The 23,638-nt window shown below is 44.1% G+C and overlaps 1 protein-coding gene across 1 annotated transcript in view; it reads right to left on the bottom strand.

The window, feature by feature from the left end:
• The window catches only part of PTPRS (protein tyrosine phosphatase receptor type S), a 301,225-nt gene that overhangs the window by 125,243 nt on the left and 152,344 nt on the right, over window positions 1-23,638 (bottom strand). The window contains exons 7-8 of the mRNA XM_070744606.1: window positions 4,863-5,132; window positions 22-603 (exon numbers count right to left, since the gene is read on the bottom strand). Coding sequence (XP_070600707.1) covers window positions 22-603; window positions 4,863-5,132 — 852 coding nt within the window. The remainder of the gene's footprint in view (window positions 1-21; window positions 604-4,862; window positions 5,133-23,638) is intronic.

Raw genomic sequence — 23,638 nt, forward strand, 5'->3', positions numbered from 1 at the left:
CTAGACCAAATAAAATCTCACCTCCTTGTTGGGTTTTCACTTGGATGGGATCCGAGAGCGGGCCATCCCCCACGGATGTGAAGGCCAAAACTCGCACGGTGTAGGTCTCATGCTCCAGAAGGCTCCCGACGGTGGTCAGGAGACTGTCATCCACGTTGTGCTTCTGCCAGTTGCTGACCGGCTGATCGGGCTCCATGGTATAATACACCCGGTATCCCCGGATCTGACCGTTCGGCTCCACCGGTTCCTCCCACTGGATGATCATGGTCGAAGCGCTCAACATCCGGCCCTGAACGTTTCGGGGGGCGCTGGCGGGTGCTTGCTCCCCCGTTCGGGTCACAACGGAATCGCTGTGCGGACCCTGCCCGATGGTGTTCACCGCCGACACCCAGATCTCATATTCTGAGTTGGGGCTAAGCCCCCCAATGCTGTAGCGGGTCGTCGTGATGTCCTCCTTGATTTGATACGGCCCGTCCTGACTCTTCGACTTATACTCGATCACGTAATAGGAGACGGGGTCCGGATTTCCGGAATCCCAGGTTATGGTGATGCTGGTGGCAGTGGTCTCTGTGACAACAGGGGTGCCTGGAGCTTTGGGAAAGGCTGAGAAAATGGGAAGAACTGACTGAGAAGACATACAGTTATGCCTGCGGCACGTGCTACGTTTCCCCCTAATTGGCTGGCGAGAACACCCGCTGTGTGGCGCAGCATGTATGGAAGTACAGCGGCTGAAATAGCCCCACCCTAGTTAAGTGGAGTTCATGAACCTTCCTAAATAGCAGTATCAACCCAGAAATAGCAATAGCGGTAACACTTAAGACTCGTATACTGCTTCGCAGTGCTTCACAGCCCTACCTAAGTGGTTAATGAAGTCAGTGTCTTGCCACCAAACAATCTGGGTCCTCGTTTTACTGACTTCGGAGAGATGGAAGACTGAGTCAACCTTGAGCCGGTGAGAATCGAACTGCAGAAGTAGCCTGCAATTCCACATTCTAACTACTGTGCCATTGCGGCTCCAGATTGAAAATGTTCCGCTCAATGGTAATGTGTGCCCGGTGCCCCCCCAAAAAATGACCGTTTGCTTGCAAATAAAATAACAATTTACAATTTAGGTAATATGACTGAAATTAATAAGATGAAGATTTAGGTAACAATGATATACTGTAATACAGCAATGTAAAACTAGTAGGGGGATAAAAAAATAGTTGTAACAATAATGTCAACAGGAAGTCTGGCAAATGTGTAAATTGTTGAGTGTTTAAGACTTGATATATAACTGTAATCATGAATGATGATATCTATATGTCTGCATATCTCTATGTTTGTATTTGTCTGTTTGTTTATTTTATGGTATTTGTTTTTTTCTTAATGTGAATAATTAATAATTTTTTTTTTTTAAATAACCCCTGACTTACCACCACAATTGTGCCAAAATGTATAAGGCTATTTGTTGAGTGACTTTTGTCCCACCTTTCTGGCCAATGTGCTTAAGTGAATGACTGTAGTGGTTAGGTTAGTCACATGCCGGGCCACTGCTTCATATTTAAGATGGCGGCAGTGTCCTGGGGTCATGTGATCACGGAAGGGGAGTCACATGACCCCAGGACACTGCAGCCATCTTGAATATGAAGCAGTGGGCCACCATGTGACTAACCTAACCACTGATGCGATCCCATTTTGTGATCTTCTGACAAGCAAAGTCAATGGGGGAGCCAGATCGACTTACTAACCACCATGTTACTAAGTTACTAACTGAGGTTACCCCTATTTTTCAGAGTATAGAACCCACCTTTTCCCCCCTTAAAAGAGGAGTGGAAATGCCAGTGAGTCATACACATAGAATACAGCCATTTTTGGCCTACCCCCCCACCCAATTTTTGAGAAAAATGGGCCTGTTTTTTATAAAAATTGTGTGTGCAGAGGTTTGGGGAAGCCTGCAGAGTACTCCTGGGTGTTGGGGGGAGACAAAAATGGGCAGAAAAAAGTGCCGTTTTTGCCTTCTCTCAGCTCCCAAGAGCACTCTGCAAGCCTCTCAAACCCTCTGCACACCCCATTTTCCAAAAAGGAATGGGTGAAAAACGTGCCGTTATTTGCAAAAATGGGGGTCATTTTTCCCTTCCCACAGTCCCCAGGAGCACTCTGTGGACTTCCCACACCCTCTGTGTGCCACGTTTTTTGCAAAAACGGTTGAAAAACAGGTCCATTTTTGCAAAAAAAAAAAAAAAAAGCTTTGCTGGCTGGAGAATTCTGTGAGTTGCAGTCCATCCATCTTAAAATTGTGTGACTATTCCCAAAATACAAATGTTAGCTTGTTAACTAATCCCGGATTATCTTGGCCATGATTAGGTTAGGTCCCAGAGAGTTGGCCTTCTCCGGGTCCCGACAACTAAACAATGTCATTTGGTGGGACCAAGGGGAAGAGCCTTCTCTGTGGCGGCCCCAACCCTCTGGAACCAACTCCCCCCAGAGATCAGAATTGCCTCCACCCTCCTTGCCTTTCGTAAGCTCCTTAAAGCCCACCTCTGTCGTCAGGAATGGGGGAATTGAAATATCTTCCCCAGGCCCATATAATTTATGTATGGTGTGTTGTGTACATGTTTTTAAAATTATGGGTTTTTAACTTCGTATTATTAGATTTGTATTGTACATTGTTTCTATCACTGCTGTGAGCCGCCCTGAGTCTACGGAGAGGGGCGGCATACAAATTTAATAAATAAATAAATAAATAAATAAATAAATGATTCCTTTTGCCTTTCTCTTGGGCCATTCCCAAAATACAGATGTGAAATTACCACCTCTGGTTTGAATTTAAAATGTTTTATATTTAGATGTTTTAAATATAAAACATCTAAAATAATGGGTATCTAGATCTTTTTTAAAAATGTATTAGATTTGTTTATATTGTTGTTGTTGTTGTGAGCCACTCCCAGTCTCCGGAGAGGGACGGCATACAAATCTAATAAATTAAATTAAATTAAATTAAATTTCAGGTCAATGCACAAATACACTCACACTTTTTCCGGTACGAGGAATTAGTGGAAACGCCCGTCGCTCTCTTTACTCTGTCAAATGCTTCTCACGCTTTTCATTACCCAGCAAACCCAGCTGGACGGGACCCCTGGAGGTCTTCTAGTCCAATCCCCACCCCACCCCAAAGACCGCACCAGAGTAGCATGCCTGAAGAGCCCACGAATTGGCCACAAACCTATGCAAAAAGTACACAGAAGGCACGCATGCACCTTGAGGATAGGAAGGCGCGAAGCAAACGAGACAGGTGGTGGTGGGGTCAGTTGTTGGCAAGCAGCGTGGCAGCAGGGGGGGTGTCATGCAGCCTCCCTCCCCACCCCCCAAAAAGGAGCATTTGAAAGCAATCTTGGACACGTGCAACAGGCTCGTGCATGGCTCGTGCATGGCTCCGTTTCCCCCATGTAGGAAGTTAGCCAGAAGTCACAATTCCCCAGGAAAATGCAGAGGCAGACCGCAGGATGCATTTGAACAACAGGGAGTCCTCGATTTACAACCATTCATTTAGTGACCATTAGATGTCGCAACAGTGCTGGGGGGGGGGAAGGGGTGTACTTAGGAACCGCTCCTTTCACTTATCCCCATGGTTACGAGATCAAAATCCAGGCGCTTGGCATATATTTACAGTAGTGGTAGCACCATGGAGTCCTGTGCTTGCCATTTGTTGGCTTAGTTTATTATGTTTATTGTGGTTTTTAATTAAGGTTTTATAACTCAGATTTTATATTTGACTTCTTTTTTACTGTTTTTCTATTTTATACTGTTGTAAGCCACCCGGAGCCTTTCGGGATTGGGCAGCATAGAAGTCGAATGAATGAATGAATGAGTGAGTGAGTGAGTGAGTGAGTGAGTGAGTGAGTGAATGAATGAATGAATTTGGAACTTTTCCGATAAGCAAAGTCAACCGGGGAAGACGGATTCGCTTCATGGCCACATGATTCGCTTGCTTGCTTGTTTGTTTGCTTGTTTATTTATAGTTTGACTTCTATGCCACCCAATTCCGTGGGCTTAATAATCGCAGCGACAGAATCGCGGCAAAAAAAAAAGCTCGTTAAAATCGGGCCCGACTCAGCAATAACACATAAGACTTGTATACCGCTTCATAGGACTTTGCAGCTCTCTCAAAGCGGTTTACAGAATCAGCCTCTTGCCCTCCAACAATCTGGGGCCTCCTTTTACCGACCTCAGCAGGATGGAAGGGTGAGTCGACCTTTGAGCCCGTCGGGATCGAACTGCTGGCAGAATCAGCTGGAAGAATTACTGACAATTTGCGCCTTGCTTTATCCACAGAAATGCTGGGTCCACCTGCAGCCATAAGTCGAGGACTACCTGTAGAACGTCCACGAGCTCCAACCCATATAGCCAAAGGCAAGACGTGATCGACATTGCAGTCCCAAACACAGGGGAGGCATTCGATTATCTACCCCCTGAATCCTAAATGAAACAGGATTCCAACTTGCAAAACTCAAGGCATTCATTTCTGCTGATCGACAGAAGGAACAAAATGGAGGGGAGTCAAAGCAGATGAAAGTGGGACAAAATGGCAGCCATGCACAGGAAGACGCCGGGGATCTCGGTTAGGGAGGGATCAGCTCACCTAACCAACATCCCCTTTGGTTTGAAATGACTCAAACAAAAGAAAGAAAGTGAGCCACAAAGGTGATTTGTTAACTCAGCCGTTTTATCCAAATGAAACCCCCAGATTCCTTGGGAGTTGTCGTGTTGTGGAAAAACGGCCGTCGATCAAGCTAAGCTCCACCATCGGGAGCAAAGAAGATCACCAGGAACAAGTTAGCAAGTCGGAGAGCGAAACTGATCCAGGAATGGTGCACACTTACATTTGACGGTGATCTGGGCCACCGCTTCGATCACGCCCAGGCTGGACATGGCGACACAAGTATAGTTGGCGGAGTCTTTGACGTCGGTCAACTCGAGGACGTTGCGTCCTACCGGCATGTCGTCTTCCGGCGTCAAATCTTCGGCCCCCTGCATCCACTTGACGTACGGCATCGGGGAGCCCACCGCCACGCAGGTGATGTTGACGTTCCCGCCGGGCATGATCTCGTGGCTGGTGGGCGGGATGGAGAACCGAGGAGCCACGCGCCGCACTGCGGACGAAATGCACAGCGGTAACAAAACAAAACGGAAAAAAAAATACAAAGAATAAAGGAAAATAAAAATAAAAAAACAGAGGAGGAGAAAAAAGAGAGAAGAAAAAAAATATAAAGGACGGGAAAGGGAAAAAAAGAGCAGAAGATAATTTAAATACAGGTGGGGAGGGTTGGGCTTGAATTACTTGCAGTTCCTTCATTTTCCAAATTAAAAAAGGCTGAAATTAAAAAAAAAACTGTTGGAATGCCAAAGAAACAAATCAAGAAAGGAAGGGGGGGAGGGGAGGGGAAATAAACAGAACTTCGAAAAGAATTACTTTCACAAACGATATAATATATAGAACTATAGACATCAAAGCAATTATTTCATAGCAACAGAGGTTCCAATGATCGGTTTGAGACCTGTCATCACAACACAAATATAGACACAAAAATTTATTAGCAATTTCTCATCTTTGGGGAAAAAAAGCAAAGAGAGGGCACAAGTAATATCCAGACGGGGGTCCCTTCTATGTCTTTGGCCTGTGGCAGGGGGGATGTCCACGTCCCGCCACCCCAACCCCAAGGACGTGGACATCAGGAAGAAAAAACGTGGTTCTTTCTGCATTCCCTTTAAAATCTGCAACCTGGTTTGGGGGAAGTAGAAAAAATACCCTGGATAAACAATGGTGGTGGTGGGCTTCACCAAAGTCCACTCCCCTAAAATTAAAAAAAATGGAAGACGAGGCTTTTTAAACGTAGTCCTCAACTTAACCACTATTCTTTTAGTGACCGTTCTAAGTTACGACTGCACTGAAGAAAGTAGACATCACCATTTTTCGCCCCTGCTCTAAAAGGATGCAAATGATCAGCTGTCTGCAAGGAATATAAATCCTGCCATTCCCCACCAGCCAGAACTGAAGAAGCTTCTTGGATGAGAAGCGAAACCTCTGCAAAGAAAAACTACAGAATGTCCAGTTGTCTCTTGGGGGGAGGAAAAAAGGACATTTTGGGGGAAGTGATGATAAAAACAGCTGCATTTCACATCTGGGTATGCAGTCCTTCTTGTAGCCCTTGACTTACAACATTTAGCTGCTGTTGGAAGTTATAGTGACACTGGAAAAAGTGACTTATGACTGGTCCTAGCATTTCTCCACGTGGGATCAAAATTTGGGGGCTTGGCAACCAGCATGTATTTGCGACAGTTGCATTGTTTTCGGGGGTCTCCTGATCATTTGTGATCTTTATAACTAGCTTCCAGCAAGTCAAGTCAATGGGAAAAGCTGGCTTTGCCTAGCAATTCAGCTTAATATTAAAATGATCCACTTAATGACTCCATGGATGCGCTTAGCAACCGAGGGGGGGGAGTTTTGTTTGCTTTTTAAAATTCTCCTGGCTTTGTGACAAGATGCAAAAAAACCCCGCCTGAACCAAAAGGGCTGAAATCCTTTAGCTTGTCCTCGTTTAGTGACACCAGCAACTCAGTCACTAAACAAAACCGCGACTGCCCTTGTTGATTCTGACTGCAGATCTTCTTTGCTCGACAGACCCCTGCAAAAGTTGTAACTTTGGGTCGAGGACTGTTCATTGCCCAATGCAATTTCATCAGTGTCGCCACTGCAAACGGTCGCTAAACGAGGACGACCACGTTAAACTACGGTGTAAGCTAGGCGCTCCTATTTTTTCCTGAAATGCTTGCTTGCGGGCGGGAAAGAAAAATCAAAGGCGGGCTGGCAAAGGTAAAGAGCCTTACTCTCTACAGGTACCCCAAAATTTGGCCCCTTCCCTCCCCAAAATGGAAGAGAAGGCCTATTGCCCACCATCCTGAATAAGGAGGAGAAGCTGCAACTGGGAGGCCGCCTGTGGGTAAGGAAATCAAACAAGCCAACAAACAAAAAAAGGATTAAAAAGATGAGAAACTCTAATCAAATTTTTGTGGTTTTGGGGTATATACACCCTAACGAAGCTTCTTGGAAAAATCTGACATGATTCCATTGATAAGATGCAGCTTTCAGAGGTCATGCAAAAGGGAGAAGCAGAAGAGGAGAGAGAGAGAAAGAGAGAAAAAGAAAGAAAGAAAGAAAGAAAAAGAGAGGGAGAAGGAGGTGTACAACAGTGGAAGTTATTAAATGGGCTGCTAGCAAACGCCCATGAGGGTCAGGGGAAAAAAATGGGGTGGGGGAAATTAGATAGAGAGACAGAGAGGTTAGGGGGGGGAGACATGGGGAAACCCACTTTTAAAAAATGCTGCATACTCTCTTTCTAGCTGATGTGATCCAATGTGCTGATCTAACATTGGCACATCACAGCCCTGCCAGAATAATCATAATCATAACAATAACCATAACAATAAAAGAGAATAAAAAGAGAATTCATAAGAATCCAAACTCAAAAAAAAAAAAAGTGGGGGGTGGGAGAGAAAACGAAAAAGGAAACAAACACAGGGCAGAGGGCAGGGGGGGGGGGAGACGAGAAATACACAAAAAAATGACCACAAATGTGGGCTACATGCAGACTATCGGATGCACCTCGCCGGAAGTATGAACGGGATGGGAGAGAGAAAGCACTGTTTCGTGTGGATCCATTTTTCGCACAGGCACAAACACACACACACACACACAACTGCACACCAAAAATGATGGGCTAATACTTTTCACTAACTCTTCCAGTCGTAAAAATAGGGCCCAGGAACATTTTTTATTTTATTTATCTTTCTGCCTGAGTGCTTCTGGGTTTCCTGGGATTGAAACTGGGTTAAGAGTCCCTTGTCCTGTCCTGAAATAAGCCTCGGTATTAAATCAGGGGTCCCCAAACTTGGCAACTTTAAGACTTGTGGACTTCCAACTCCCAGAATTCAGCTTTTTGAAGACCTCCTGCTTTAAATCCAGCCGAATTCTGGATATCGTTAGTTTTTTAAAAAGATGGGGCGGTGCTGTTGGCAAAGCATGTTTAATTCTAACCAGGGTTTAATAAAAAAGCTACGATGGTGTTTGCGTTATCAGGGAAGAAAGGATACGAGAGCTCAGCGGGTGGCTTGCATTATGCCAGGAATGCTGGGTTGTTAGAAAGGCTTTGTTTTTACGATTAGGGCATCAATTAAGAAGTTGAAGGACCAATTTCATTGATTTAACCTTCCTTGTTGGACAAAGCTAGCCAGAAAGGGCCTTGAGGGGCAGGTAGAACTGATGCTAACAAAGCAACACTAGATAAGAGGTGGCTGAGCCCTGGTTAGATAAGGGGCGGTGCCGTTCTCTAAGATTGGTTGTTTTCCTGCTGACCTTTCATTACCAAACTAGGCAATGTTATCAATGCACGAAGAAAGTGGGATTTGCTCTCTGTTTCTATGCTCTGTCTATTTGATAAGAGGTGCTTGAGCCCCAACCAGGAAAGTAATGTGGGCACATGCATAAACACGCATACCCCTCCCTTGTTCATGTGAAGATTAAAGGATGGAGGGAGAAGCACTCTCAGGCTTGCAAGGTGATTTTAATTACATCTGTTACAATAAAAGTAATCCTGAGCTATATGGTACCGGTTTCCTAGTCTGATCTACCTTGAAGGGCTGTTGTTGCAGGCAACACTGAACTAAGAGGGGTTAATTCCATACTAAAAACCAAGGCATTTTCCTCTGTTCTAAGTCACTTGCTTTCCACTCTGGGGGATGAAATGGAGAATCACACCAACTTTTGGAAAACTTTCTTAATTGTTTGATTATTTTTTTTCTCATCTGAATTTAACTCTAGGAAGGAGAGAGAAAGAGGAAGAGGGAGAGGGAGGGAGAGAGAGAGACAGAGAGAAGGAAGGAAGGAAGGAAGGAAGGAGAAAGAAGAGGAGGACAAAGGAAGGAAGGAGAGGAGAAAGGAAGACAGAAAGAAAAGGAGGGAGGGAGGGAAGGAAGGAAGGAGAAAGAAGAGGAGGACAAAGGAAGGATGGAGAGGAGGAGGAAGAAGAGGAGAAAGGAAGGAAGAAAGAAGAGGAGGGAGGGAGGGAAGGAAGGAAGGAAGGAAGACATGGTAAAAAATAGGGCCACAAGAAAACAGTGCCAACCATATGATAAATGAAATGGGGAGACCGAAAGGAAGGAAACTGGTGGAAGACTTGCTGAAAAAGCCACATAAGGAAAGAGAGTGAACTCAGAGTGGGGACAAATGGAAGAGAAGGGGAGAGAGAAATATCCAAGCGAAGAGGTAAGATTTACTCTGCAAAAGGCATCAAAATGGCAAAACAAAGGCAGGTATAAATGCAAACACCTGAGTATTTATTGAAACTGAAGAAGGCAACGAAATCAAATTGAATATCGTAATGAAGAAGGGAGGGAGAAGGGAAAATGAGAAAGGTAGAAGGATGAAGGGAGGGAGGGAGGTTAAAGGAAAAAGGATGGTGGGAAGAATGGAAGGAGGAAAAGAAAGGAAGGAAAAGAAAGGAGAGAACAAAGGAAGGAGAAGAAGGGAAGAAAATGGAGGGAGGAAAAAAGAAAGGAGAGGAGGAAAAAAGGAGCGGGAGGTAAGGAAAGAAGGAAGAGAAAGGAGGGAGCATAGGGAGGGAAAGGAAAAAGGGAAGAGAGAGGGGGAGGAAAAGGAAGGAGAAGGGAAGAAAATGGAGGGAGGAAAAAGAAAGGAGAGGAGGAAAAAAGGAGCGGGAGGTAAGGAAAGAAGGAAGAGAAAGGAGGGAGCATAGGGAGGGAAAGGAAAAAGGGAAGAGAGAGGGGGAGGAAAAGGAAGGAGAAGGGAAGATAATGGAGGGAGGAAAAAAGAAAGGAGAGGAGGAAAAAAGGAGCGGGAGGTAAGGAAAGAAGGAAGAGAAAGGAGGGAGCATAGGGAGGGAAAGGAAAAAGGGAAGAGAGAGGGGGAGGAAAAGGAAGGAGAAGGGAAGAAAATGGAGGGAGGAAAAAAGAAAGGAGAGGAGGAAAAAAGGAGCGGGAGGTAAGGAAAGAAGGAAGAGAAAGGAGGGAGCATAGGGAGGGAAAGGAAAAAGGGAAGAGAGAGGGGGAGGAAAAGGAAGGAGAAGGGAAGAAAATGGAGGGAGGAAAAAAGAAAGGAGAGGAGGAAAAAAGGAGTGGGAGGTAAGGAAAGAAGGAAGAGAAAGGAGGGAGCATAGGGAGGGAAAGGAAAAAGGGAAGAGAGAGGGGGAGGAAAAGAAAGAAGGGAAGAAAATAGGGTGGAAGGAAAGAAGGTCAAATCAAATTTCAAAAGAAGAGATTGGCAAACCATGGCTCATATGGGCCAGTGCTGTGAATCGAAATCTGAAGGGGGAGCCCAATTGTTAGTGCAGAGGGTCTGTGTGAGGAAGGGAGGGGGCTGCTTTCAGTTCCCCACAAGGGAAGAAGAAAATGAGGTGGGGGGGGGGAAGGAGAGGGAGAGGCTGAACGCAATAGCAGGGGGATGCAGTTGGCACTAATCATTCGCTATTTGTCTTGGGGGGGGGGGGTTGCTTTCTCTTCTCTCTTTCTGACACTCAAAATCTCATTCCTCTCCCTTTGTCCTTGTCCTATTTTAAAAGGTCTGAAGTCATCTTTCTCCTAGGGCAATTTGCAGGTAGTCCTCAAATTACGACCGGCGGCTTAGCAAGGGTTTCAAATTAAGACGGTGCTGGGGGGAAAAAAATGGACAAGCGGTCCATGCACTTGAAACTGTGCAAACATTTGTGTGGTCCCTTCATAATCCAAATTGGGGCGACTTGTCAACTGGCATAGATTTACGAGGGTTACACTATCCCATGTGTGTATGTGTGTTTGTGTGATATGAATTTATGATTTTTCCCAGGGGCTTCCCATAAGCAAGTCAACAGGAAAATCTGGATTTGCGTAATGACTGTGCAAAAAAAAAAAGGGGGGGGTTTCATAAAACGAGGCAGGGCCCACTTAATGACCGCAAGGCTTAGGTCGTAAGCTGAGGATTCCCTGTCCTCCTAACTTCCGTCTAAACTTGGGATTCACTCAATGCTCATTGCCAATTGAATCCATTTGAACATCTTCGTGCAAATAGACCGAGCCATAGAAATGTGTCCTACGTCCGCTGGACCTCCACTAGAAGAGCGTTAGAAAGTTCAAGCGGTCAAAGGAAGCGGGATGGGGTGCAAGCTTGTTTGGACCGACCTGGTTCCAGCAGAACGGAGCCCCAGCATCCAGCCACCGCTTGTCCTTACAACACTGGAACCTCAAGATGGATCTGGAAAGCAAATTCTGAGGACCACATTTTTCCGTGACCAACCCCCTGGACGCAGTTAGCCCTCAACTTACAACCATTTGAAGTTACCATGGTGATCACGTTGCCCAAATCTCATATTTATGATGCTTACACTGTTCCTGGGATCATACAGCATTTAGACTTATATACCGCTCCGTAGTGCTTTTACAGCCTTCTCTAAGCGGTTCAAAAAATTGCCCCCAACAATCTGGGCCCTCATTTTATCCACCTCGGAAGGATGGAAGGCTGAGTCAACCTGGAGCCGGTGGTGAGATTTGAACCGCTGAATTACAGCTAGCAGCGAGCTGAAGTAGTCTGCATGTGATTCCTTTTTGGTGATCTTCCAACTAGCAAAGTCGATGGGGACACTAGATTCACCCTCGTAACTAACTGAACAACGGAAGTGCTTCGCTTAACAACCGTGCCACGAAAGGTCGTTAAAATGGGGCAAAACTCACGGAACCAATGTCTCGCTCAGTGAGATAAATTTTGGCCTCCAGGATGGTTGTAAGTTAAGGACTACCGGTTGGTAGAATTTGCAGCTGGTTAGAGGGGGAGGATAAGAATGCCAGGGAGTGGAGGGGTTGGGGTGCAGAGGCAAGGGGACCCCACTTATTTAAACTTTGGTTCCTTCAGACCCCGATCCACGTTTCGAAATAAGCCATGGTTAGGAAAGCAGGAAGGATGGTGAGGGCAGGCGAGGGGAAAGAAAGGAGGGTAGCCGAACGCAAGGCCAGGAACGTGACGTTAATTTCGCTCGCTCCAACAAGCAAAGAGGGGACAGAATTATCCGTTTTGTCTTGTGTGGGTGTGTTTGTGTATGATTTTAAATAATAATAATAATAATAATAATAATAATAATAATAATAATTTAAAAAACAACAACCTTGAATGTGGGGGAAAGAAAAGGAGGTGAGGTTGAAGGCATTGGAGGAAACCAAATGGTATTAAAAACATTTTGACACCCAGCAAGCTGCTACTTTTGAATGAGGTGAGAAGTTTTTGGCATTTTGGTGAGAAGGCTTGTCCCAAAATGGGGGGGGGGGAGGGAAATTGGGGGGGGGGTATTCCAAAATAAAACATACAGCTTCAACATAATTCTGAGGAAATTTAGATTACACCCGTCTTCTTGGGTTATAAGGCAGGTTTGTGCGAATCATTTTGTGGGTACAATTCAATTGGGAGATATTTTGTTTTAAAGCTAGTTACCACCAGATTCCTGGGCTCGGAATTAAATTTTTTCCCCTCCTTAATTCTTCCAAGGATTTAAAAAAAATATATTCCTGTCTCCTTAGTCTATTCTTAAAACCAGTCTCTTCCCTCATTTAGGGCATCTGAATTTATATCCTCGGGGTTGATTACAACTTAACCTTCACAGAAGTGTAAGGTATATATGTATCTGTATTTGTGTGTGTGCTTGTGTGTACCTGCTTCATTTAAAATTGAACCCAGGATCATCGAGGCCAACGATGGTGGCAACAAGCAGTTGAAAAAGGCAGGTGATCAGGTGTAATCTAAAATGCCTCTCCTAACCCCACACCAAATAATAATCATTAAAAATAATGAAAAAAACAACAGAAATAGCGATGCAAAAGGCATTAAGACATATAAGCAGGCACAGGGGAGTGGTGTTTTAAAAATTAAAAAAAAAATCACAATAGCACAGTGTTCCTGCAGACTGCCCTTCAAGAATTTGGTGGGAGAATTCCCTAAATAAAAAAAAATCCTTCTGCAGAAACAGAGTGTTAATTTCACCTGGTTTGTTCACTTGATTTCCCCCCCCCCCCCTCATTTTCTTTTTAAAGGGGAAATCGGAGAGCAGGGGGTTTATTAAAAGCAGCAGAGGGTATACGCTTACCCCTGAACTATTTTTTTTTCTTCCCTCTCTTTCTTTCTTTCTCTTTTTTGGTGCAAGTGTGTAGAAGAGGTTAGGAAAGATTTAGCAAGGGCCTTAAATCAGGGTTTTTCAAACCTGGCAATTTTTAAGTCTTATAGACTTCAACTCCCAGAATTCCCCAGCCAGCATGGCAGGCTGAGGAATTCTGGGAGTTGAAATCCTCATGTCTTAACAGAATAACCAAATTGTAGAGTTAAAAGGGACCTTGGGGGTCTTTCAGTCCAACCTCATGCTCAGGCAGGGAATGGCTGTCCATTGTTTTCTTAAAAGCCTCCAGTGTTGGAGCATTTATAACTTCTGGAGGCAAGCAGTTCCACTGGTTAATTGTTCTCACTCTCAGGAAATTTCTCCTTAGTTCTAAGTTGCCTCTCTCCTTGATTAGTTTCCATCCATTGATTCTTATTCTGCCCGTGGGTGCTTTGGAGAATAGGTTGTCAACTTAAAAGTTGCTAATTTTGGGGATACCTGCCTAAACCTGTTTGATTCTGTGCAGCATACGGAGAGGAATCTGAAAAGATTGATCTGCTATTTTCCCGCCCCTTGTTAATATCTACATAACTCTCTCAGTATTAAGGGTTAGATGAGAAAGGGAAGAAGGAAAAAAAATGCGGTTTTCTCAGATTTTGGAACGGCAAAATGGCCACTCTGTAAAAATGTTTTTTTTAAACTTATTAAAAAAAATAACTTGATCCAAACAAAGAAAACAGAAGGAATACTAGGGAAGAAATGGATTTCATTTTGACTGGGTTAATCAAATTTGGCAACTTTTTAAGATAGGTGGACTTCAACTCCCAGAATTCTCTGAAATTCTCTACCGGCTGGGGAATTCTGGGAACTGAAGTCTACCCATCTTGAAGTCTTGCAGCATTGGCATCCTTCAGTCTCAAAATGCTATGATATCATCCTCCGGCTTTAAAATCATGGGAATTTGGTCCCAATTATGATTGTAAGTCAATTGTAAGAAATTTCAATTGTAAGAAAATTCAAAATATTTACACAATGAGGTTATAACGCAGACATCATTAGATGCCCTCAGGGTTTCTTCATTGATGTTCTATTGTAGAAGAGGACGAATGGGTGAATTTGTGATAGATTTGTGAATGGCAATAAGGTATTTCAGACTGAACATTTATCCTGATTTTTGTTAAAAAAGTAATGGAAATACTGGGTTGAGTTCATTCATAACACCAGGACTGAATACAGCTTGTTTGATTTAGGGCCGAGCTGTCAAACTTGTAGCCCATGGTCGGATGTGTCATGTGCTGATCACACCTACACCCGGTTTATCAAAGGGTGGAAAAGTCCCAATATATCACATGACACTGCCGTGATGACACCAGTTTGACACTTCTGGTTTAGTATCCTCAACAAACCAGTATTAAACCAAATCTGCCTATATTTGAATTTCTGCCATCCAGAAAAACCGTAGTATGCAGCTGATTGCCCAATTTTTACGAGTTTAGTTAGTATCCTAATCTTCAATTCTGTTTTCTTTACAGGAACTTCTCTACACCAAAATGGAACCAAAGGACTTTGACCTTTTCAAAGTCCTTTTGTTCCATTTTGGTAGGAAAAAGTCTACCTTTTTCAGGTGGATTAGGGATTGGTCTAGATCCAAATGGCCTCATCCGTCGCTTACTTAACATTACAGTCAACCTGGGGAAATTGGCTTCCCGTTGTGACTGTAGGAGTCAACCAAGCACGACTAACCATGATCTGTTCTAAAGAATTCTAGGTTCTTTCAGGCCTCTACCTCTAGGCTACCTCACCACACCATATGCCAACTCACTTATTCAGCAGGAAATTAAAATAGCCAATTATTCATACATTTCCTTGAGCTGGCAGTTTTCTACTGCCCTAATATTATAATCTTAATGAGCGTTCCTCTGCTGGTAGCTTAATAATCCTTTATGCAATACTCTCCAAGAAAGAAGGATATCTTGCATGAAGGATAATTATTTGCAATGTTTCCTAAAAGGTCTTGAAATCTAGGCTAAAGATCAAGATTTAGAATTGAGGTGTACAAACTTGGCAACTTTAAGACTTTTGGACTTCAATTCCCATAAGTCTCCAGCCAGCATGTCTAGCTGGAGAATTCTGGGAACTGAAGTCCACTGGTTTTAAATTTACCAAGATTGGACATCCCTAATTTACAAGCTTTGTAGTTCTAGGAACCCACAGTAAATAAAGGGAAGAATGCAGGACAGGATGATGGGTGTGTATATTTTGTTTTTGTTTTTGTGTGTGTGTGTGTTTTAGATGCATCCAGGCATCTAAGCATGGAATTCTCTGCGTCTTCAGAGAAGGACAGATGGTGAGACAAAGAAGAAAGAGAAAGAGGCAAAGAGAAAAAGAGGGAAGAGAAAGAGAGAGAGAAAGAAAGAGAGATGGGGGGATTTTTTAAAAAAAGAAAAGTTGCACCGGATTTCTCAAACAAATATCAACAACAACAAAAATCACACAGCAGTTTCAGAATTTTAGAAAAATTAAAATTGTTTTTTTCTTTCCTTTTTTTTGGTTTTTGATTCGAAAAGTTGAAAGATAACAGATGAGCAGAAAATGGGATATGGCACAGTGGGAAAAACATAAGGTGTTAGTTTGTCCAGCTGCTTCCTTCTGCCTTCCTACCAGGGGTGGGTTCCTCCCAGTTTGGGCAAACTGGTAGCGACCCGCTGATGACATCACAATGACATCACTGACCCAGTTCGGTCAGTGCCGGTGTGTGTGTGTCACCATCTTTTTTTCAGGGGGAAAAAATCCCCAGTTTTCCTTTTTCAAAAGCTGAGTTTCTGGCACTGTACATGTAGTTGCCATCTCATTTTTGGCTTTAAAAAAAAAAAAAAAAAATCCATCTCTGCTTCCTACCTACCTCAGAAGTATCCAGTCTTGGCAACTTTAATACATGTGAACTTCAATTTAAGCCTGGAAGTGTTAAAGTTGCCAAGTTGGGGGATCCCCACCTTAACTTGACCCTGTGGCCCTTGAAATAATTTGTTAGCTGAGATTAGTTTAATTAAAATAATTTGTTAGCTGAGATTAGTTTAATTAAAAAGCCATTAAACAAACCATGGTTCATATGATGAATATTGCCAGTTTCCAGCATTTACTTCCAGTCTCCAGCAAAAAAAAAAGCCCATTGAGGAAGATTGATTTTCTTAATGACTGCTGTGTTCATTTAACAACAAAATCAGGTCTGGTTGTGTTGATACCTTGAGTTACATTCTCAACAATTTACAACCATAATTCCAGGCTTAATTCCAGTCGCAAATTGAAGACTACCTACATATATTGCACTCATTTAAATGACTAGACCTCCCTCTTCTCCATAATAGAGACTATAGAGAAATTTAATAAATATCTAAATCAATAAAATATCCCATGAGCCCTTGCAACAAGAGGGTCCTTGCAAGGCTGCATCCCAGTGGCTATCTCCTTTTCCTATTAGCCAGGGAGGAGGTAGGAAAGGGTCCTGGCAAAGCTTCATTTTCCTATTGGTCAGGAAGGAGGTAGGAAGCTACAGCCCCACACTCCTCTTCTCCAGCCAATCAAGTGCCTGAAAATGCCGCCATGCCTTGGCCACCATAGAGTTATGTTGGAGAGAGAGGCTTGAAATCCCCAACATTCTTTCTATTCGGCTCTTTTTCATGGAGGACCAGATGGGCGAGGAGCCCCATAGAATCGTATTGATGGAGTGAACACTGCAATGCAGGACCCATTCTGTTTGGGATTGACCCCCTACCCCCTCCTTCGGGCATTACACAGCTGGGCAAACAGCCCCCTTATTTGTGTTCCTAAAACACACATATCCCACTCCAGTGACTCAGTTAGAGGAACAAAGGTGCCAGTCCCTATGCACTGAATTCGGAAAGCTTTCAGCACTGTGTGATGTTTGTTATTTTAGTTTGCCGATTATTTCGAATAGCAAAGGAATGGAAAATAGGGGGCAGAATCAGAGAGGGTAAGAAGGGAAAGCAGGAACACTGGCTTTTTATTTTTTTTCTTTCCACAATGCATTTGGAACAAATTGCAGCATAGCCGAACCAACTTAAAAAAGAAAAGAAAAGAAACACAACATCCGAAACCAATGAACCCCAAATAAAAAGAGAGAGAGAGAGAGAGGAAAAAAAACCCCCAAATAAATAAATAAACCGAGAACCAGGTTGGGATAGCTTGGAGGGGATGGAGAGTAATCCACTGAACAAAAAAACGTAAAAAATATATTTTAAAAAAATGGATATAGATATATATTGATATATATATATATATATACACACACACACGCACATTTGGAAAAACACCCTCCTCCAAAGGATGATAATAATAATAATAATAATAATAATAATAATAATAATAATAATAATGCCGTCAAAACAAAAATGTAAAATAATGTTGTTGATTTTTTAAAAGAAAAGGACCAGCATGCAAAGATCATTGTTCACATTCTCCTAATCATGCATCAGGCCCAAACGTCCGTAAAAGAGGACAAAAAAGTGCACATACAACGCAGCAACGTTACCAAGGATGCAGAGAGAGGCGCACAATGCAACTCAACTCATCTCCGGCGAGACCCGAGAACAAGCAGATCTCGCCCGCCGTCTTAGATTATTTTGATACTTTTGATAATGATATATCGACAGAGATTTTTCTTGCTTTCTTTCTCTTTCTCTCTCTCTCTCTTTTCTTAATTTTTTTTCCTTATTTTGTTTTAAATAGACATATTTTGTCATCGATAAGAGCTTTCTTATCTATTTATAATTTTTTAAATCATCGTCATCATCGTAGTTTTGTTTGTTTGTTTTTAAAAAAGATAAAGGTTATAGATAATAGATAATATATATATATATATACTTCTCTCTTTAAGAAATGTAAAAATGTGGATAAAGAAAGTAAAAAAGAAAAAAAACCACACCAACCTTCTCGTAGCTCTGAGGGATGTTAAAGGGGTTTGATGCGGAACACAATGACATGAGAAGAGAGAAAAATAGGGAACACAGAGAGAGTAAAAAAAGGCCTTTCAAGGCTGGCAACTGCAAATCGATTTGCTTTTTTTCTCTTTCTTTCCGTTTTTAACTTTTTAAAAATAATAATTAAAAAAAACTTTTTTTTTTGAAAAAAAAATCTCCAATATGTCCCTCTTCCTTCCGAACCATCGGGGCCACCACCGAAAAGGCCCAGGAACATTGAAGGTCTCTGGAGAAGGGGCGCCTCGTATCAACCTGGACGAGCCGGTTGAAGAGAAAGCCCGCTTCCCGAGAATTCGGAAGCCCCTTCTGGCACTGCCGGATGGTCCACCCCACCGCACCCTTTCCCCCCCACATCGCCCCCTGCAGCTGAAGGAAAGAAAGGTTAACAAGGACAGTGTGGCACCCCGGGAGAAACTGGATTCCCACCACCTCCGTCACCGTGAGGTCCTCACCATGGGTTAGATCTCTTTCGCAGTCCACCAAAATATTTCAGGCAGGGCCAAGTAAGATCCTGACCCCCTGTTCGAGGCATGTCCACATGAGTTTGGGTGTCGCATCCTAGACACTCAGAATGGGGCCGCAGGTTGCAACAGACCCACCCAATTTAGCAAAAATCCCCAAATTTGACCGACCCTTCAATTCTGAATTTTTGAACGCAATTTTCCGTGTCTTTGGATCTGTCCAATCTGGCCAAATTAAAGATGTGTATGTGATGTGAGTCTTGCGTGTCCATATGGGCGTGCTTCAAACCCCATTTGAATCTTCTTCCCCACCACAAAGTTAACAAAAAGATAAAAGAAAAAAAAAGGAAGGGTGGAAACCAGACCGCTTTTGCTGTTTCAGGGAGAAAAATAAAAGCCCCAAGAAAAGGAAACAATAACTCGAGCTCTCGTTCCCTTCACACACAGACCCCCCCCCCAAACCCCCTCACCAAAGTCATTAAGAGAAACAAGCATGTTACGGGAAGAAACAGTCAGAGAAAAAACATCTTGAGTGCAGCGAAAACGAAGAGGGAAAAACAAGGCATAGAAGACCCCTCCCACACCCCACGCCCATCGCATCTGGCCCTCCCCAACCCCAAAATTCAATCCTGGGGGCAAATATCAACCCAAATAAATCTGCAAGTCTTCCAAGTTAGCTAGAGTTCGTTGCATGGAAATCGGTCCCCGTTTTTAAACTGGGGCGAAAGTCTGCGCGGAGTGTCGTAAAAGAGGGGTTAAAAGACGGGCTGTTGTGTAAATTTGCACACGTGGGATGTGTGGGTTCTATCTTGTCAAGTAAAGTTTGGAGCAGGGGTGGAATGCTCCCAGTTCGCTCGCTCCTATAATTCGTCGGACAGCCAGTCGCGAAGGCAGCGTGAGGCTCCGCCTACCCACCCAGATGCCGCCATTTGGGTTCTTTTACCCCCTGCACATGCAAAAAGTGTTCTGTGCATGCACAGAGGGTAAAAGAACCCAAATGGCGGCATCTGGGTGGAGCCTCACGCTGCCTTCGCGATCGGTTCTCCGACGACCGACAGGCACGAGCGAACCTGGAGCATTTCATGCCTGGTTTGGAGCGGTGAATTTCATTCACACTTGTTGTAAGCATTTAAACATTTGCAATCTTTGTATGTTGCTTTTTGGCACGCCGACCGAATTAACTACACCAAGTGTGAATTGTGATAGGATTTAAAATAAAATAAATTTCAGGTCAAGATTTTCAGGACAGCCTGATATTCCAGCATAATCTCCAGCGGGAATGAAATAATTTCAGGGCTGTACATAGAGGATGTCGAAGGAATTCTTTATTTCTGTGTGGTGCAGAAGTCAAATGACCGCTCGCATAAATCCCGGGATTGCCAGCTCATTTTTAAAGGCTTGTCACTGGTTATTTTGTATTTGATGATTGTAAGGTGTTTTTTAAATGTTTCTTATGACGTAAGCCACCCAGAATGTTTTTGAAACGAGATGGGTGGCAAATTTAATCATCATATTCCATAATCTCTTGCAGGGTGGAATCTGGGCAACTGAATGGAGCTTACTGTTTACTGGCCGGATGCCTGTCCTGTTGCCAGTGTGGAGTTTTGTTAAGCAGATATATTCCCCTCCTGCCCAGAGAGAGAAATATTTGCCTCTACAGCAGAGGTCCCCAACCTTTTTTGCACCAGGGACCGGCTTTAAGCTAGACCAATTTTCCACGGCCCGGTGGGGGGGGGGGCTTTGGTCATATGGGGGTGGGGTTATGGAGGGGTGGAGCTTAGTGATGCAGCCCTCCACACTTCTCCACAGGGCGGGGAGAATCAGGAGGCTCCTTTGGCGGCTGGGGGCTGCCTGGCTTTGTGATTTTGGCTGGGGGGGGAGTTAGGAAGGTCCTACTTCTCCACCCCCCAGCCAAAAATTCAAAGCCTATCTGCTGGATACGGGCGATGAGTGGGACAGAGCGGTGCGGAAGCCTCTTGCAGCAGCTGCTACAGCCACCGGCTTCGGCGCTGCTCGTCCCGCTCATTGTCCGTGTCTGGCAGAAGCTGCTGCCCGAGTGCTCTTGGCCGGCGGGATTCAAAGTGCTGGGGTGGGGGGGTGTCCCAGCGGGAGGCGAAGCACTGGGGTGGGGGGGCTGTCAGGACACCCCCCACCCCAGCACTTTGAATCCCGCCGGCCAAGAGCACTCGGGCAGCAGCTTCTGCCAGACACGGGGAATGAGCGGGACGAGCGGCGCCGAAGCCGGTGGCTGTGGCAGCTGCTGCAAGAGGCTTCCGCGCCGCTCTGTCCCACTCATCGCCCGTATCCAGCAGATAGGCTTTGAGTTTTTGGCTGGGGGGGGACTTAGGAAGGTCCTACTTCTCCCCCCCCCCAGCCAAAAACTCAAAGCCTATCTGCTGGATACGGGCGATGAGTGGGACAGAGCGGCGCGGAAGCCTCTTGCAGCAGCTGCCACAGCCACCGGCTTCGGCGCCGCTCGTCCCGCTCATCGCCCGTATCCAGCAGATAGGCTTTGAGTTTTTGGCTGGGGGGGGAGAAGTAGGACCTTCCTAACTCCCCCCCAGCCAAAATCACAAAGCCAGGCAGCCCCCAGCCGCCAAAGGAGCCTCCTGATTCTCCCCGCCCTGCCTGACGCCCCACCCTGTCCTGCATAATGTCCTCTGCCGGGAGGGCAGCGCCGCCGCGGACCGGCTGGAAAACCCCAACGGCCCGGTCCCGGTCCACGGACCGGCGGTTGGGGACCTCTGCTCTACAGTACCTAGGATTGAACTCACGGCCTCCTTAATGTGAGGCGAGAGCTCCACCTCTAGGCCATTGCACTACTTGGCAAATAAATTGACTAAATAGAAAAAATTAAGACTGAAAGATTGTAACCAAGAAACTCCAACTCCCAGAATTCCCCAGGGGAAGTCCTGTTCAGCCCCAAAAATCTACCTCTCATCCTTTTGCAGTATGGAGCCATAGTTCCAAATAAGACAATAAGCAACAGAGACAATATATACCTCATTATTATCATGCCAATATACAGTAACAAATGCACTTTAAAAATACTTTTTTCTCTTGGCATAGATGTGAAGGGAAGGGTTGAAAAATCAATGACATTTTCTGGAAGAACGTCTGAAGGCTACTTCATGGTGGCCAGCCATGAAAAAAAAAAATTTCTAAAAACATTCACGAGCCTATCAAAATGGCTAATCTGACCTTCATTTGGCCCCAACGAATGATTGTATGGTTGCTGTACGAATGGGTGTAATGGATTGTAATATAGCTAGGGTTTTTAGATAGTTATATAATTTTAATTTAATTGGGTTTAATTTTATGGTAACCTACTGTTTTTTTATAGGTTATAAGCCGTCCCAAGTCCTCAGAGAGGGGCGGCATAGAAATCCAATTAATAAATAAGCAAAATAAATAAATAAATGGTAGGTTTTTTTCGGGGGGGCACTCAAGAGGGATGAATACTATTGAAATTGAAATACAATACTGTACTATGAATACTATTGAAACTGTTGAAAACGCTCTTATTTTAAAAAGGAAAATAAAATTCAAAGAGAGATATTAAGCCAGGTGTTGTTGTTTTTTCAAAGCCCAAACAAAATAGGTTTGTACAGGGGGAAAATTGACTGACCCAGCTCAGATTGATTGAAAGCTGTCCAAAATGTTGTAAGTTTTGGAGGAAGGATAGCCTACGGATCTCCAAACTTGTCAACTTTCAGCCTGGTGGACTTTAACTCCCAGAATTCCCCAGCCAGCTTTGCTTTGCTGGCTGGGGAATTCTGGGAGTTGAAGTCTGCCAGGCTTAAAGTTGACAAGTTTGGTGACCTCTTGGCTAGACAAAGGCCAAAATATCACAACCACCACTCTTCTAAATACAGATAGTGCTCTATTTACGACCTTTTATCCAGTGACTGTCCGAAATTGCAATGGCATTTTATCACCGTCAAAACCTCTCCATTGTCATTTGATCCAAATTCCGGCACGTTGGGCAACTGGCAATGTACTTAGGACAGTATCAATACAGGAGAACATTTGTAGCTCGTGGTTGAAATGAGAGGTTCCTTGGTGCTCTCTAAACTTGGTTCTTTCTGGCAGACGTTTCATCACCCAACTAGGTAACATCATCAGTGCTGCAATGTGTTGAGAGCAAATTGCAGTCCCTCCTAGCGCTGATGATGTTACCTAGTTTGGGTCATGAAACGTCTGCAAGAAAATAACCAAGGTCAAGACAGTCCCGGAGTCACACAATTGCCATTTGCAACTCTTCTTAGAAGCCAGATTTGCTTCGCGATGGTACGATTCACTTAATGACCACAGAAAAAAAGGCGGTTAAAATCGGACACAAATCGCCTCGCTTAGCGACGGAAGTTCTAGTCGTCAATCCAGGACTATCTGTATTCCGAAGAAGCTGCTTACTTTGCATTTTGGTTCTTTCCCGAACTCGTTTCTGGCGAACGTTTTGAAAACAATGCTTCTTTGAAGGAAGAAGGTTTGGTGTTCAGCTGGATATATACAGTGTTCCCTCGATTTCCCCGGCTTCGAACTTCGCGAAGTCTATACCACGGTTTTTCAAAAATATTAATTAAAAAATACTTCGCGGGTTTTTCCCACCCGATGACGTCATATGTCATCGCCAAACCTTCATCTGCTTTTAATAAATATTTTTTAAAATAAACCTTTAATAAATAAACATGGTGAGTAATAATCTAAATGGTTGCTAAGGGAATGGGAAATTGCAATTTAGGGGTTTAAAGTGTTATGGGAAGGTTTGTGATACTGTTCATAGCCAAAAATAGTGTATTTACTTCCGCATCTCTACTTCGCGGAAATTCGACTTTCGCGGGTGGTCTCAGAACGCATCTCCTGTGAAAAGCGAGGGAACATTGTATATATATTCCTGGGGCTTAAGAAGGCATCTTACAAAAGGCAGGTGTTTTCATGCTTGCAGTTAATTTTCCTCTGAGCCAGCCCCACATTCTGTGAGCAAAAGTTCGTGCGCACAAAGTGAATTAACTTTATT

Source organism: Erythrolamprus reginae, chromosome 1 (genome assembly GCF_031021105.1).
Source record: "Erythrolamprus reginae isolate rEryReg1 chromosome 1, rEryReg1.hap1, whole genome shotgun sequence".
Taxonomy (NCBI): domain Eukaryota; kingdom Metazoa; phylum Chordata; class Lepidosauria; order Squamata; family Dipsadidae; genus Erythrolamprus; species Erythrolamprus reginae.